This window comes from Dendrobates tinctorius, unplaced genomic scaffold (genome assembly GCF_039654945.1).
Source record: "Dendrobates tinctorius isolate UK_male_01 unplaced genomic scaffold, ASM3965494v1 ptg000014l, whole genome shotgun sequence".
NCBI lineage: Eukaryota > Metazoa > Chordata > Amphibia > Anura > Dendrobatidae > Dendrobates > Dendrobates tinctorius.
In genome coordinates, this window is record NW_027361682.1 from 30,273,222 (window position 1) to 30,290,238 (window position 17,017).

The 17,017-nt window shown below is 44.0% G+C and overlaps 1 protein-coding gene across 1 annotated transcript in view; it reads left to right on the top strand.

Annotated features, from left to right (window-relative positions):
• KIF19 (kinesin family member 19) overlaps nt 1–17,017 on the top strand; it is a 102,967-nt gene that overhangs the window by 82,348 nt on the left and 3,602 nt on the right. Inside the window, exons 8-19 of the mRNA XM_073560421.1 lie at nt 6,636–6,782; nt 6,893–7,015; nt 9,368–9,524; nt 9,610–9,784; nt 9,939–10,137; nt 11,211–11,481; nt 11,822–11,943; nt 12,144–12,313; nt 13,309–13,414; nt 14,555–14,639; nt 15,169–15,569; nt 15,900–16,050. Of these exons, the coding sequence (XP_073416522.1) occupies nt 6,636–6,782; nt 6,893–7,015; nt 9,368–9,524; nt 9,610–9,784; nt 9,939–10,137; nt 11,211–11,481; nt 11,822–11,943; nt 12,144–12,313; nt 13,309–13,414; nt 14,555–14,639; nt 15,169–15,569; nt 15,900–16,050 (2,107 nt within the window). The remainder of the gene's footprint in view (nt 1–6,635; nt 6,783–6,892; nt 7,016–9,367; nt 9,525–9,609; nt 9,785–9,938; nt 10,138–11,210; nt 11,482–11,821; nt 11,944–12,143; nt 12,314–13,308; nt 13,415–14,554; nt 14,640–15,168; nt 15,570–15,899; nt 16,051–17,017) is intronic.

The window sequence follows — 17,017 nt, forward strand, 5'->3', positions numbered from 1 at the left end:
TGCTCCTTTCTGGGGGGCAGACAATGGCTGGGAGCTTTCTCCCACCATGTCAGTGTCTGCTGAGGTGTTGTCAAGTGGGACATCTTGCTCATAGCAACCAATCACAGCTGAGCTACTTTTAACCAGCTCTGGTGAAATGAGAGGTGCTTAGTGATTTGTTGCAAGGAAAACTGTTGCTCATAGCATCCATTCACAGCTCAGATTCTTTTGAACAGCTCTGGTGAAATGAAAGATGCTTCGCGATTGGTTGGTGATACACACATACATACATTCAGTCTTATATATATAGACTAGCTGAAGAGCCCGGCATTGCCTGGGCATAGTAACCAACTGTGGTTAGTTATAACAAATTATAATGATTATTTTGCACATAAAAACATTTCACATCATATATTCAACACTACAGATTTGCAACACAAATTAACTAAATGATTACCCAAGTATCCTCTCCTGTGTGATACTTTCTGCTGAGCTGTGTATCTAATCCTATCGTGTGTGATACTGACTGCTGAGCAGTGTATCTAATGCTATCCTGTGTGATACCGTCTGCTGAGCCGTGTATCTAACCCTATCCTGTGTGATACTGACTGCTGAGCCGTGTATATAATCCTATTCTGTGTGATACTGTCTGCTGAGCCGTGTATCTAATCCTATCCTGTGTGATACTGACTGCTGAGCCGTGTATCTAATCCTATCCTGTGTGATACTGTCTGCTGAGTTGTGTATCTAAGCCTATTCTGTGTGATACTGTCTGTTGAGCCATGTATCTAATAGACGATAACACCATAGAAATGATAAGAATAATAGGCCTCAGTTACCACAACTGTCTACAAAGAAAACTGTTGCTCATTTTTCATCTTTTAAACAGCTCTGGGACAGCGTGGCGAGTTTTGAGTGGCGATTTTTTTGTTTCGACTTTTATGTGACGAGGGTGGTGTATGTGTGGTGATATGTGTGCTGATGGTGGTATATGTGTTGAAGCACGTGGTAGTGTGTGGTGCATTTTGTGTGTGTGTTCATATCCCCGTGTGTGGTGAGTATCCCATGTCAGGCCCCAACTTAGCAACTGTATGGTATATACTCTTGGCGCCATCGCTCTCATTCTTTAAGTCCCCCTTGTTCACATCTGGCAGCTGTCAATTTGCCTCCAACACTTTTCCTTTCACTTTTTCCCCATTATGTAGATAGGGGCAAAATTGTTTGAATTGGAATGCGCGGGGTTAAAATTTCGCCTCAAAACATAGCCTATGACGTTCTCGGGGTCCAGACGTGTGACTGTGCAAAATTTTGTGGCTGTAGCTGCGACGGTGCAGATGCCAATATATATACGGTACACTTTTTCCCCATTATGTAGATAGGGGCAAAATTGTTTGGTGAATTGCAACACGCGGGTTTAAAATTTCGCCTCACAACATAGCCTATGACGCTCTCGGGATCCAGACGTGTGACTGTGCAAAATTTTGTGGCTGTAGCTACAACGGTGCAGATGTCAATATATATACGGTACACTTTTGCCCCATTATGTAGATAGGGGCAAAATTGATTGGTGAATTGGAACGCGCGGGGTTAAAATTTCGCCTCACAACATAGCCTATGACGCTCTCAGGGTCCAGATGTGTGACTCTGCCAAATTTTGTGGCTGTAGCTACGACGGTGCGGATGCCAATCCCGGACATACACACACACATATTGAGCTTAATATATTAGATATAAATCCATAAATCACACATGCATAAAAACACATAACAACTGATATAAAATACAGCCAAATATAAATATATAAATATGCAACGCTCAATATAGCGTCATAAAAATATGCAGAAAAAAAATCAATATATCTTGTAGTGGCATATAAAAATGAATAAATATGGCAATATATATTATTGATAATACAACCAGGTAAGTATATGTAATAATCAATAATGTGGCTTGAAAATACAGGTGCATCAAAAATATATAATAAATTAGTTCTCATTTTATATAAATAATAATAATGTGACCTGAAAAATACTAGCGTATAAAAAATACATAATAAATTAGTTCTCATTTTATATAAATACTAGCTGAAGAGCCCGGCGCTGCCAGGGCATAGTAACTAACTGTGGTTAGTTATAGCAAATTATAATTATCCTCCATCCCATAGTCCCGTGCCCATATACCCATCATGCATATCCACGATCCCATAGTCGAGTGCCCATATACCCATCACACATCCTCCATCCCATAGTCCCATGCCCATATACCCATCACACATCCTCCATCCCATAGTCCCGTGTCCATATACCCATCATACATATCCGCCATCCCATAGTCCCGTGCCCATATACCCGTTGTACATATCCTCTATCCCATAGTCCAGTGCCCATATACCCATCACACATCCTCCATCCCATAGTCCCGTGCCCATATACCCATTATGACATTATCATCACCATGGCAACCGTTATGACATAACCGTCACCATTGCAACCTATGATGAATCAGCGTCGCCATGGCAACCATTGTGACATCATAATGAAGAGCGGGGCTTGATGCACACACGCTTTTTCCCCATTATGTAGATAGGGGCAAAATTGTTTGGTGAATTGGAACGAGCGGGGTTAAAACTTCGCCTCACAACATAGCCTAGTACACTCTCGGGGTCCAGACGTGTGACTGTACCAAATTTTGTGACTGTAGCTGCGACGGTGCGGATGCCAATCCCGGACATACACACACACACACACTTGAGCTTTATATAATAGATTATAATTATCCTCCATCCCATAGACCCGTGCCCATATACCCAACATACCTATCCTCCATCCCATAGTCGAGTGCCCATATTCCCTTCACACATCCTCCATCCCATAGTCCCATGTCCATATACCCATCATACATATTCTCCATCCCATAGTCCCATGCCCATATACCCATCATACATATTCGCCATCCCATAGTCAAGTGCCCATATACCCATCACACATCCTTCATCTCATAGTCCCATGCCCATATACCCATCATACATATCCTCCATCCCATAGTCCCGTGCCCATATACCCATCATACATATCCACGATCCCATAGGCCCGTGCCCATATACCCATCATACATATCCTCCATCCCATAGTCGAGTGCCCATATACCCATCACACATCCTCCACCCCATAGTCCCATGCCTATATACCCATCACACATCCTCTAACCCATAGTCAACCATTATGACATCATAATGAGCGGCGGGGCTTGCAACCTATGATGACATCAGCGTTGCCATGGCAACCATTGTGACATCATAATAAGGGGCGGGGCTTGATACACACACACTTTTTCCCCATTATGTAGATAGGGGCAAAATTGTTTGGTGAATTGGAACGCGCGGGGTTGAAATTTCACTTCACAACATAGCTTAGGACGCTCTTGGGGTCCAGACGTGTGACTGTGCCAAATTTTATGGCTGTAGCTGCGGCGGTGCGGATGCCTATCCTGGACATACACACATACACATACATACATACATACATACACACCCACATTGAGCTTTATATATTAGATTAATAATTATAAATAAATAATAGATCTGGTGCACATAACCTATATCTGGGTCACAGCCTAATGCATAAAAGTGCTGGACCACACATAATAAATACTACTGCACAAGGTGACTATATATAAATAAATAATAATAAATAGTGACCAAAAAGTTAATGATATATCGAAAATATAATTTTTATCTTGTGAAAAGTAATATTGAATCAGGACAATGTTTAAGCTTGTGCCATATACCCTGTATCTGGGTCACAGTATGACATATACAAGCACTGGACCACACATAGTTAATATTGTACAGGGCACTGATCATGAAATTACCTGGAAAGAATGGCGATGTGGACTAAAAACGCGCCCCGACGCGCGTTTCGGATTAAAATCCATCATCTGGATACAGAAGTTTCTCCGACTGTAGTTGCTCCTTGAAAGTCTGTAGCGCCGACAACAGCTGGCACGGTGCTTGTCCAAGAAGTTCCTGCTGGTAACGGTGGTCTTGTCTTCTGGCGGCAGTGATCGGTGTCCGGTACCTTCCACTGGGCCCCTAGTCCTTATACTGATGTGGCCAGAGGAGCGTGGGCCACGGCACTGTCTGAGCCCAGCGTGGCCCGGCAGATATACCCTGGTTAATCGGGGAGCAGATGGCAGTCCTGCACACCCTATGGCTCTCTGGCAGCATGCACGCAGTACTCACTAGCCCGGAACGTTCAACACCTCGCTCCATGGTGACCAACGGGCACACTGCACGTCTCTCCTCAAAGTTTCTGTCAGCGGTGGCGGTGCTTGGTCGCAGGCCTGCGCTGTACGAATGCTCCGGGGCCGAAGCACTCACTGGTCCCAGCTGCGCGCTGTCTGTTCCCGCCAAGCTCTCTTTAGGCCACCGGGTCTGTCTGCTGCAGTCTGTCTCAGCACCGACGGGTCGGGTGCGGAGCACGCTGCCTGCCTTGCTGCTTGCACGCTGACGGCGGGGGCCTCTCTGCAGCTTTGCGCGCTTTCTCCCTCAGCTTCCGGCTGGGTTTCCCCTTTAAACACGCCCCCTCTTCGTGGGTCATGGGGCCTGTCCTGTCCCCTATGCCTTCCCCCACGAAACAGGGGATGCAGCCTCAGCAGTTCCGGACCCGGCTCAATGCAGGTACTTGCAGCATGGTCTTCCTCCTTACACTCCTCCTCTCCTTTAGCTCGCCATTGCACAGGCAAGAACTCTTTGTGCTCCTTTATGTTCTTCACATGCCCACAATTTTTGCACCCTTTTCTGCCTTTCTTTGCCCTACATTTTGCTGAAGAAAATTGTTCTGCGCATACCGCAGAGGCGGAACACAAGCGTGCTCACACTGAGTACTTTGAGACTCCTCTTGAATTTGCTCAGGTTGAGTGGTAAAGTCAGGCTGGGTCATTCCACCTGATTCGCCTCCACGCGACTGAGCAGTGCAGACATCTCACTGTAGACAGTCAACATCTTCTCCCTCTCTTCTCAGTGTCCGACGCCAGGGCTCTGCCTTGCTCTGAGTGAGGTTTCCCTCCTCTCACCGTACCACTTCTTCCAGGGGCAGCTCTCTCTCCAATGGGCATGACCTTCGGAAGGGTGAACGAATCTTCGCCGTCGGCTATCTCTTGTAGGGCAACTTCTTGACAGGTGTCCCATTCTTCCACACGTCCAACACTCACTTCTGCACCTATCTGTTGGGTGCGTCCGTCAGAATTGCTGTCCTCCACGAGAGGTATTCCCCCTCTGTAATTACTTTTCATCCCAGGATATCGAATTAGATTCTGGGGCTGTTGCTGGGGTTGCTCTTACGCTCCGTTTCTCTCCTCTGACTTCTCTTAACTCTTGCCGTGAGTTACCCCAAGGTATGGGATCGAACTCCATGGCAGCATCAAAGGCTTCCTTTAGGCTCTCGATTTCTGCCCTAATTTTTTGCATTCCCTGCCGTAATTCGTGGGACCACTCCGGCTCTTCCTCCATCGGGGTAGCTACTTCGCGGCTCCGGACCATCCCTGCCAAGTCTGCGGTCCCCTGCTCCTTTTCCCTTTAGCATGTTTCCGCCCCAACTTCTACAAAAGTCATATGTGGCCTAGCACACAGGCGCTCCTACAAAGCTTGCTTAAGCGGCACATCTCTGAGGCCAGCCACAAACTGGTCTATTAGAATTAGGTCAAGGGGTCCTACGCCTACATCATCCCGCCTCACAATCGCAGCGTGGATTTCTTGCAGCGCGTTCATGTATTGGGTCACAGTCTCCTTTGAACATGACTAAACAAGCGCATGCGTAACTCCCCAACGTCTGTGGGGTCCCCGTGCTTCTCTTCTAGGATTTGTAGCACCTTGGTAAAGGTGTTTCGCTCATGCTACGGCCGTAGCATGACGGAGCAACTTGCTTCTCCATCCAGGGACATCATGGCAATCTCTGCCTCCATTGCGGGGGTCATGGGGTGCATCCTCAACATACCCCTGACCCGTTCAGTCCAGTCCCATAGTAGGGCAAAGTTCCCTGTAAATTTTGGGAGGTTACTCAATATTGTCCCCAATGAGATTCTGGCCCTTGGAGCTCCCCTAACCGCTTGGTCTGCCACCTCTGTGTCTGTACACTGCATCCTATCAACTAAATCAAGTGTGAGCAGGTTGCGGGATGCAGTGACAGACAGGAGGCAGAGCAAGGGTTAACAATTTTAACAGTTTTAATTAAACGTTCTTTCTCAAAGCTTTGCTCTATTGCACGTGAGACTACACAAGTTCCATGCTTCCCCACACCACATGCCGCAGCAGGTGAGCTGGCTTCCTACTTTTTACATAGTGCTCCCTTGCCACTGTTATTATCAGTGACAGCCATAGTGCCCCCATGACAGTGCTGTTATCAGTGGCAGCCATAATGCCCCCGTGGTAGTACTATTGTTAGTGACAGCCATAGTTCCCCCATGGCAGTGTTATCAGTGACAGCCATATTTCCCCCATGGCAGTGTTATTATTAGTGACAGCCATAGTTCCCCGTGGCAGTGTTGTTATAAGTGACAGCCATAGTGCCCCCACGGCAGTGTTGTTATCAGTGACAGCCATAGTGCACCCACAATTTTGCCATTTTCTTTAACAAGTGACCTTTTTATCCTCGCTGTAGACTCAGAACCGAGGTCAGAGGATGAAGGAAGGGGCACACATCAATCGCTCCCTGCTAGCGCTGGGCAACTGTATTAATGCCCTCAGTGAAAGAGGAGGCAATAAGTACGTCAACTACCGAGACAGCAAGCTGACCAGACTCCTGAAGGTACCGTTAACCCAATAATACAAACACATTCCACTGACCTCCAGTGTTTTCTCAGATTGTCAGCTCTGTGGTCCAAATATGGCTTTACTTACCCTCGTTTGTATCATCAGGACTCATTGGGTGGGAATAGTCGCACTGTGATGATCGCTCACATAAGTCCGGCCAGCAGTGCCTTTGAGGAATCCCGAAATACCCTCACCTACGCTGACCGTGCCAAAAATATCAAGACCCGGGTATGTGCACTGCCCTCCCGTAAGGATAACTGCTATTACCGATTCTCAGAATTGCTGCTTTGTTTTACCAGGATTTAGTCACTGACAGATGGAAATTCCTATGTACCCACTCAGGTAGTGACTACTAGTAAGATCTACCAGAGGTAGGGCTAAGTCTGTAGTACTATGTACCAAGTTCGTATTGTAAGAGACAGACAGCAAATTGGGCACTCAAGAGTGTCACTCGCAGACTGGTAAGACATACTAGCTGCAATGTAGAGAGAATCACAGGTGGCAGCGGCTGGCACTCTTGAATGGCACTCAAGGATTAATGATGAGTAAGAGCTGAAGCAAAGTGTGGTGGACACAGTGGTTGGCACTATAGGGTAGCACCTACAGACTGGTGTGGTGTTTCAGCAGGTAGTATGCTAGATGGCATTGCCTGACACTTACATTTGCTGCAGAAGACGTGAAAATTGACTTCCAACTGGATCAGGGACAGGTAAGGATCACGGTCACCAATTTCTAAGGAAAAGGGTGGTTTTTAGGTAATAAAGTTGAAACCATAAGTTTACATACAGTATATAAAAAGACACATATGCATGATTTTCTCAATATCTGACATGATATCAGAATAAACCTTTCCCGTTTTAGGTCAAGTAGGATTACCACAATTATCAATATTTGCCAAATGTCAGAATATTGAGAGAGAGAATGTTTTAAGGTATTTTTATTACTAACTGCAAAGTCAAAAGTTTACATACACTAAGATTACTATGCCATTAAACAGTTCTGCACTGCCCATATGATGATGTCATGTGTTTGAAAGCTTCTGCCAACGTCTGAGTTAACTGGAGACACACCTCTGGATGTATTTTAATGAACACCTAAAACACACTAATTCTTTGTGCAGCATCATGGGAAAGTCTAAAGAAATCAGCCAAGTTATTATCAAGAAAATTGTGGAGTTTAACAATTCTGGCTCATAATTGGGTACAATTTTAAGATACTTGAAAGACCACTCTGCCAGGACTAAGCCATTACTCCAAAATAAACATAAAAAAGACAGATTAATGTTTGCAAATGCACACAGGAACACAGACCTTAATTTTTGGAAACATGTCCTGTGGTCTGATGAAACTAAAATTGAACTTTTTGGGCATAATGACCATCGTTACGTTTGGAGGAAAAAGGGAGAAGCTTGGAGGCCTAAGAACACCATCCCGACTGTGAAACACGGGGGTGGCATCATGTTGTGGGGTTGTTTTGCTGCAGGATGGACTGGTGCACTTCACAAAATGGATGGCATCTTGAGAAAAGACGATTATGTGGCAATACTGAAGCAACAGCTGAAGACATCAGCCAGGAAGTTAAAGCTTGGGCATAAATGGGTCTTCCATATGGACAATGACCCGAAGCATACTGCCAAAATGGTAATAAAGTGGTTTAAGGATAACAAAGTCAATGTTTTGGAGTGGCCATCACAAAGTACTGATCCCAATCCTATTGAAAATTTATTTGCAAAGCTGAAAAGGCCGGTGCGAGCAAGGCGACCTACAAACCTGGATCAGTTACACCAGTTTTGTCAGGAGGAATGGGCCCAAATTCCGACCAACTATTGTGAGAAGTTTGTGGAAGGATATCACAAATGTTTGACCCAAGTCATTCCGTTTAAGGGCAATGATACCAAATACTAATGAAATGTATGTAAACTTTTGACTTTTCAGTAAGTTATAAAATGCCTTAAAACTTCCTGTCTCTCTCATTATTCTGGCATTTGGCAAACATTAATAATTATGGTAATCCTAACTGACCTAAAACGGGAAAGGTTTATACTGATTTCTTGTCAGATATTGAGAAAAACATGCATATGTGGTTTTTTATATAGTGTATGTAAACTTCTAGTTTCAACTGTATCTAAGGCTAGGTTCACATTGCGTTAGGGGCGTCCATTTAATGGATCCGTTAAACGGATGCTCTAACGCAGATGTAATTTTTTATATCATTTTTGCCCATAGCGGTAACGTATGTGCAAACGCATGGTAGCAGTTTGTTACCATGCACTACCATGCGTTAGCCATACAGGTCTATGCACAGCGAACGCGTCCGTTCGCTGTGCGCTATACCCGACGCACCCAAAAACGCGGTAGACCGCGTTCGAGGGTGCATCAAAGTAACGCATCATCGCTAACGCATGCCGATTTTGGCATGCGTTAGGATGTGTTACTCTAATTGCGGCCAATGGGTGCCGCTATGTAACAGATGCGCTCAACGCATGGCCCCTAATGCAGTGTGAACCACACCTTACAATGCAATTCAAAATCATTCCATGCCATTCCTTTCCATTACATCAGTTCTTCTTCTATCCTCCAGGTGAAGCGAAACCTTCTCAATGTCTCTTACCACATCGCCCAGTACACCAGTATAATTTCAGACCTAAGAAACGAGATACAGAGACTCAAGGAGAAGATTGACGAGCAAGGTTTGAAGCAGATGAGGAATGAGAAGAGCGATATTCGCAACATCCAAGGTGATATTTGACATCTTTTGATAGGCAAATCCCATAGACTCCCAAGTAATATACACCCTAATACCTACAATACTCTGACCAACAGCTGAGGTCCAGCTCCATACATTACCCTATGACAAACGGGAGATGGACCAGCTCCGGGAGCAGCTAATAAAGGCTTTTAGAGAACAGATGGACATCCGCAAACAGCTGATGGACCTGGAGAACAACCACATGGAGATACAGATGGAGACTTCTCGTCACTTCCTCATCATTGCCGAGTAGGTGGAGAACTATACCATCACATTGGTCGGGTAACATTGTGAGGTTCCTTGTTCGCAACCAGCATTTCAACAGCTTTGACCAACTGCGGGATGTTAGTGATCTAGCTCTACAGGCCACTAGCAATCACTTTTTTCCTCCTTATGATTACAGCTGGGAGCAAGAAAAAACTCGTCGAGTCCGCAAGTGGCAAGAAGAGCTGAGGAGAGAATCTTATGGCAAAGATGATAGCGAAAAGGACTCGGACACTGGAGATGACCAGTCCGACATTGTGGAACCGTCGGAAGTGACAGCGGCCAGAGAGAACGTTCACGCCCTGGTAGTAGATCAAAGCAAGCTGCGCCGCCAAAAGGTATCAGTAGAAACATGAATTTAGTAACTTGACCCGACCCTAGAGTTGGTACAACTCAATTCACATGACCCAGGCCATCAGCCACGTCAGTAATCTTTGGCCACTGTACAGGAGCAAAGGGAACTGTCAATTACAACTGCTTCCAGTTCTCTTCTTTTGATTAGCCAGCCTGGAGTGACATCACATGTTTGTCATGATATTGAGCCAGGCCGGCTAATCATAACTAGAGCCGCAGATGTCGCCAGGTAAAAGGCGATTCTCACAGCTCCCGTCCAGTGGAGATAGATTACTGATGTCGATTTGCACCAACTTTGCCCAACTCCAGTCACATCTGAAGATGCACTGAAACTGGTGGTTCTACCTGGAATCTGTCTGCAGTTTGCTGACAGACACGTCTAACCCTATGCATTGCTTGTACATATTCCACAATGTACCGTAGAGGGGCATTGCCCAGAATACGATCTGAGATGAAGTGAAAGAGAACCTGAGAGTTAACAACAGTGCACTATATTAGCTAGAGTGCAACAGATACCCAATATGTGTCAAAAACAGCACAAAAGTAAAGCTAAGTATTTGACCCACCTGATGAACAGGGTTTGGCTACTTCATACAATTGGAGGTCCTGTGACAATAATGTGATCCCAAAGGACCCAAAGCTCGCTATAATACTCTGTATCCGTAACTCTCATTCACTTCCATGGACTACCCCCTTAAGATCTGCTAAGTTGACTATTTCTGTTTAATGCACTTAAAAGTGGTTGCACAAGACACTTCCAATGCATCATCTGTTCCACAGGAAATGTAGTGGCTGCCATTCAGATAAATATATGGAATACATGGGCGGCTTGTATCCATCTTAGTGAGAGCTGCACTTATGGAAGCCCTTCCCTCTGATCAGAAGGCGACCCAACCTGAGGATCCCCTCCATGGAGTGTACAATAGGACATATAGACAGGGGTTGTTTTCATAAGACAACCCCGCTCTGTGAAGATTTACACTGCCAGCAGGTGGAGTAATATTATGAGTATGTCATGATCAAGTTAGTCCTTCACTCTCTGTCATCTTTTCTTCAGATGGAATTGGAGAAGCGATTTAAAGAAATACGGCAGCGAGCAAGAAGACTGGAAGAGATTTTACCAAAACGAATCAGCTCAGAGGAACAGAGAGAGGTCTTAAGCCTCTTGTGTAAAGTCCATGAACTGGAGATAGAAAATACAGAGATGCAGTCTCACGCATTGCTCAAAGACAATATGATCAGGCAGAAGAATTACATGGTGCAGAAGTTTGTGCAACATCGGTGTCTGTGTGATGAGATCATCAAGCAGCAGAGACGCATCATCGCCGGTAAGTATTAATATTGGGGTCGAAATACAAACGAAGAACCATTTCCTCATTGTGTAGGTTCTCCTTTGGTCAACCAGAGCTAAGTAGGGACTATTGAGGACTCTTTGTGGTGGGTGGATCGTCTATCTAGGCTGGACAATCTCATTTGACAAATGGAAGTGATGGTGCATCTAGTTGGCTCAAGAATGGGAAACTTTGAGCAAATGGTTGAGAAATTTTGAAGGCAATGAACAGGTTGACTAAATTAATTTTTCTGAGCAATGCTAGTAGTCCTATAGTTCATAGATGATGAGTCCATGTTGGGGTCATGGTTTCTCTTACATGGTTCCTCTGTTTGTAGACCACAACCTGACTGTCCCTCCCTGCCTGGAGGATTTGTACGAGCTCTACCTTCGAGAGCTGGAAGATGGCACATTGGACCGAATAACTATTATTGACAAAACTTCTGTTTTAGCCCTAAAAGTAAGTAAAGTTAACGCCTGTATTTCCCATAGGACATTAATTGGGTAAAACCCCAAGGGCACCAGCTCCTTCCTTTCTTCCTAGCTTGTCTATCCACCATTAGTGAAGAGATGTGAAGTTCTTCATCTTATGAAAAGCTCTATTTGTAAGATGTTCGATGTTTCTTCTCGACTCTAATTCAGTTTGTTGATATTTTGCAGGACAGCCAGAACTCATTGCCTAAAATCCTTCAAATCACAGCAGAAGAGACGTCCCAGGAACCAGACTCAGACCAAGAGAGCGTCCGTACGTTTGGATCAGATAACAAGAATCTGAACCAAATAGAGTCCTACAGAACAATCCTTCCACGACTACTCTCAGAGTCGGAAAGGTTGAAGACTCAAAATTTGCCCTAACCATAATAATAAGGTTCTAGTACAGTGTAGTATTCCCTGAGGGACCAGTAACTAAGACCTCTCTGAGATCTTCATCATGTAGGAGATGGACCAAGTTATTCGGATCTTGAAGTTCTCACTTGATGTTTAATATCACTGCTTCCCACCGCGCACCCACCTGATGCTCTGACTCTTCTAATATACCAATAGGTTATTAGAGGGGGAGGGGGGATAAGTAATGTCTATGAATCTATGAAGTCCTCCTTTCCTTCTGTTATGTTTTAAGGAAGGTTAGAAAAACATTGCTGCCTTCGTCTAGAAACAGCAGCACACCTGTCACTGGGTTGTATTGTTCAGGTAAATGGAGATGAGCTTCAATACCACACACAACCTGTGGACAGGTGTGGCACTATTTTTGAAAGAAAGCAAACTTTTTTTTTTATTTTGTAGAACCCTTTTAAGAATATTTCACATTAAGGGGCCCCTCTTAAAAGAGTTGTTCACTACTCTCGGACAATCCATTCTCCAATACTATCTACCTCAGTGTAAAATAAAAACAACCAATGCTCACCTCCAGCAATCGGTGCCATTCCAGCTACGTTGGCGCTAGATCTCCTAGGACTTGCGTGACATTGGCGGCTGTGCTCATATGGATAACAATCAGAGGCCACCAATAGATGTCAGAGGAAAGTGTGGCATAACACTGTCACACAAGCCCTGAGAGGTCCGACGTCGATGTTGCTGGAATGGTACCGGTGCGATAGGTGGGTATCTCCTATTTTTATTTTACCCTGTGGAATATAGTAAGAAGGGGTTGTCCAAGTAGAGGCCAATCCTTTTAAAGTAACAGTTAATATTTTTTTTGTTTGATATTTGTAGTTTTGAGAAACCCAATAATTTTATTTTTTGTATTTGCAGGATCTGCCACTGATTCATATTGGAAATGACGAGATTTAACCCTTTATGTTATGTCTTCTCTTTTTTTCACCAGTGATGTAAACAAAGTATTTAAAACCAGTCCCCGTGCCCGGCACTTTAAAAACTCCACAGTGGTGACCCCACCTCCAATACATGTGAATGGGATGGTCAGCAAAGAGGTAGGTAGGAAGGTTTTACCTCTGCTTCTGTATGTTAGAGAGACATCAGGGTTTATTTTCCTAGCTGACCATAGATTTTAGATAACTACACAACTCCTTCTCCCATCACATCGCAAAGTTGTCCCAGCCAAACAATTAACTTGTTATTTCAGTAGTCAGGAAAAGCATCTCATATACACCTCTATCAATGCTCATGATGAGATTAGTGAATGATCAGGTGTCCATTATGTTTTGCTGACCATCTTGTACAAGGAGTGGACAGGTCTGCTTGTCTGAGAGCCTCTTTTACTCAATATCTCTCTGAAGGTCCTGAGCAGAGAAGTCCCCCTGAAGACATAAGGACAGGGGTTGTCTTGCTGGCAACCCATTTTAAAGGATTTTGCCATTTACAGCTTTTACGGCATAAACACGGGACTCCAAAGCAAAGCGACCGTCATATGCAGTGACTTCCATGGAAAGCTTTTTGTTCTACTACCAAAGACTACAATGAAGAGGGTGGTTCACATGGAGGGTGAAAGACCTCCTTTTTTATAATTGTTCCACAAAGTTGGTCCGTAAATTCTTCTGATAGGAATACTCCTTTCATACTAATAATAATAATCTTTATTTTTATATAGCGCTAACATATTCCGCAGCGCTTTACAGTTTTGCACACACATTATCATCACTGTCCCAATGGGGCTCACAATCTAAATTCCCTATTAGTATGTCTTTAGAATGTGGGAGGAAACCGGAGTACCCGGAGGAAACCCACGCAAACACGGGGAGAACATACAAACTCCTTGCAGATGTTGTCCTTGGTGGGATACGAACCCAGGACCCCAGCCACCGTGCCGCCCATATACTAACTTGGGAAGGGAACTTTGAGTTAGTGAGGTCTTTCATTTAGGACCCTTATTTAATAGCCACACAGGCAAGTGGCCGCAAGACGTTTCCCTCATTCTAGAGGTCCTAGAACTTCAGTACCGGACAAGAACAAGCCATTGATTTTAATAAGAATCATGTAATGCTCAATTTCTCCTGTGGTGGCGCTGCAGCGAAATGTAACACTTGCTGATCAGAGCTGATCACTGGTGATCTCAACAGTATGATTATCTTGTTATTGAGAAACCATTCTAAAAAAAAGGTGTTTTTCTACAGTCTTTTCCACGTGACAATAGAGTAAGGACCAGCTACATCAACTCCTCTCCTGACAACAGCGACAAGGTTGCATTAACACGGAAAGGTGAGTGGCATTAGATGGCGAATTGAGTTTTAGAAAAACTCCAGTATACATACAGTATTTACTCTCTGTACAATACCTATGATAAAGGTACATGTTCCTGCCTTCAATTCCTTACACCCTCAATAACATTTCCTCTAAATTATCATCTCACCACCTGAACCCTCAACTTCACCAGAAAGCCACCTACATTAGTACATGGTGCAGCACCTGCACATTTTGTACCCCGCTGTAAAACCAAAAACATGATTACTCAGGACCATCTTGACCCAAGGAACTTGTAATTATTACAATTATGGTCACTTTCAGTTGGTCGATATGGGAGAAAGCTCGAAATTTAAGTATAACCAATAAGAAAAACTCCAATGATGTTAGCGATAGCTAAAGATCTACCAAAAATGGATGTTCTGAGGTTTGGATGGAGTTTGCAATATGTGAATAAGGTGCAATTGGCAGTCTCTGGGAGATTTGGGTAATAGGCACACGTTGGTGGTCACCTATTGAGAAAACTTTTGTTTGTTTTTCCATTCAGAGAAAAAAGAAATTCTAAGCAGCATTAAAAGTATTTCGGTAAAAGCAGCCCGAAGACGTTCCCGTGTTGTAGAGGGTGATCGTCTACAGCTACTTCAACCTATGAAAGAGAGAAGTAACATGTCGGTCCATTCTCTGAGCGAGAGTGAGGACAATCCTTTTAGAGATCAACCAATAACAAGCTCTCCACTCCACCATGCAGCCAGTGAAGACAACCTTTCCACCAGCACCGGTGAGATGTTGGCCACCCTAGTCAGAGGAGGTAACCAGCAGAGAGACTCCCCGGGATTTTGGAACCAAGCACAAAAGAAAGGAGCCCAGAAGTTGGAAAAAAGAGAGGAGTCTTTAGAAGTTAAGCGCAGAAAGACGAGGTCAAGGTCTTTTGAAGTCACTGGCCAAGGGGTAAGATATAACAGGGCCAGTTTTATATAAAATTACAAAGTAACCCAACCCCTGTTTTTTTCAGAATTTCAAAATCCCTGGTGTCTAGAGTAGAGAAGTTTATTGATAATTGCCCTAATGGTCTAGGGCACTAAAGAAATCAGTGATAAATTGGACATGTTCTCATGATTCCATGCTATGAAGTGATCGGGACCCTGACTAATTTCCTAGTTTGTCACTAACCAGCCCTATTTAACACATAGTATCTAAATGATTGACTACAGCTAAGGGGTCCAAACATGAAGATGAAATTGGAAATTACTCTTTTATTTCTTATTCCTTTTCATTTAGCTTGGACGACCAAAGAACCATCTTTCTCGTAACAGAGCTCTTGAGAGTAACTCGGATCACAAGATCCAGAGTAGCATCCCTCAGAACGTCAACAGCCGCGGAAAAATTGTGCTACCTATAGCACAGGTCAAGCTTCCTCAGAATCAAGCTGGTAGGTTTCATGTAAAGGCCAGGTACAGATATATGGCTGCCATACAGTGGACCCTAGAACCCCCTTCTTTAAGCCAGAATTCACAGATGAGTAATATGCTTTGTTAACTAATTCAAAAGTGGGTCCTCATCTTTTCCATGGGTGAGAGGGCAAGCTTTGGACCCCTTCCACTATGTTGGTGTATGCCGAGATCCTGTTGATTGACTTGTAAGGTCATGTAACTGTACTTGCACATTTTGGTGCCTAGGTTAAATCCTTACGGACCGCCCATACACTATAAACTAAACGTCCAGGCGGTCCATGTTCTTCTCTGCAGTGACATTCTAAAACATCATTGCATAGTGGGAGCGGGGAGCCAGCTGTCAGACACAGCAAGACTCCCTATAGAAAAGGCAACAATTGTTATTTAACGTCTCTGCCTTCCCGATCGCTGTATACAGTATAGGAAGCACTACTGGCGCATCCTCTTCTGGACCCAATGATCATGTAATCACTGGGTGTAGGGAGGGAGCAGGACCTGCTGGGTCCTAAGAGACCCAGTCAGCTCTGCTATAAATGAGGCTGAATTTCCTCTATAACTGGAGCTAATATACTATCCCCAGTTACAGGGGAAATCAGATAAAAAATTATTGAAATGTTGAAATGCCCCACAAAGGTTTTATGATCTTATAGGGTGGCACAAATGAAAAATAAATAAAAAGCAGGATAAATAAATAAAAGCTGAAGCCAATTGAAATCGATGTTACTAGCCCTGCCCCTTTGGAAAAAATAACATGTGACAATATATAAAAATAATTTAACAAAATTTAAAACTTTTTTTAGTGGTTCTTTGTGGTCATAAAAAAGTGAAAAACAGACACGTATTTCCTTTATTTTCTTACTTAAAAAAAAGAGTATGAAAGTAACATAAAAATTAGACTCCACAAGTCATGACATAAAAAAGATGCAAAAATTATTTGTCTATCTG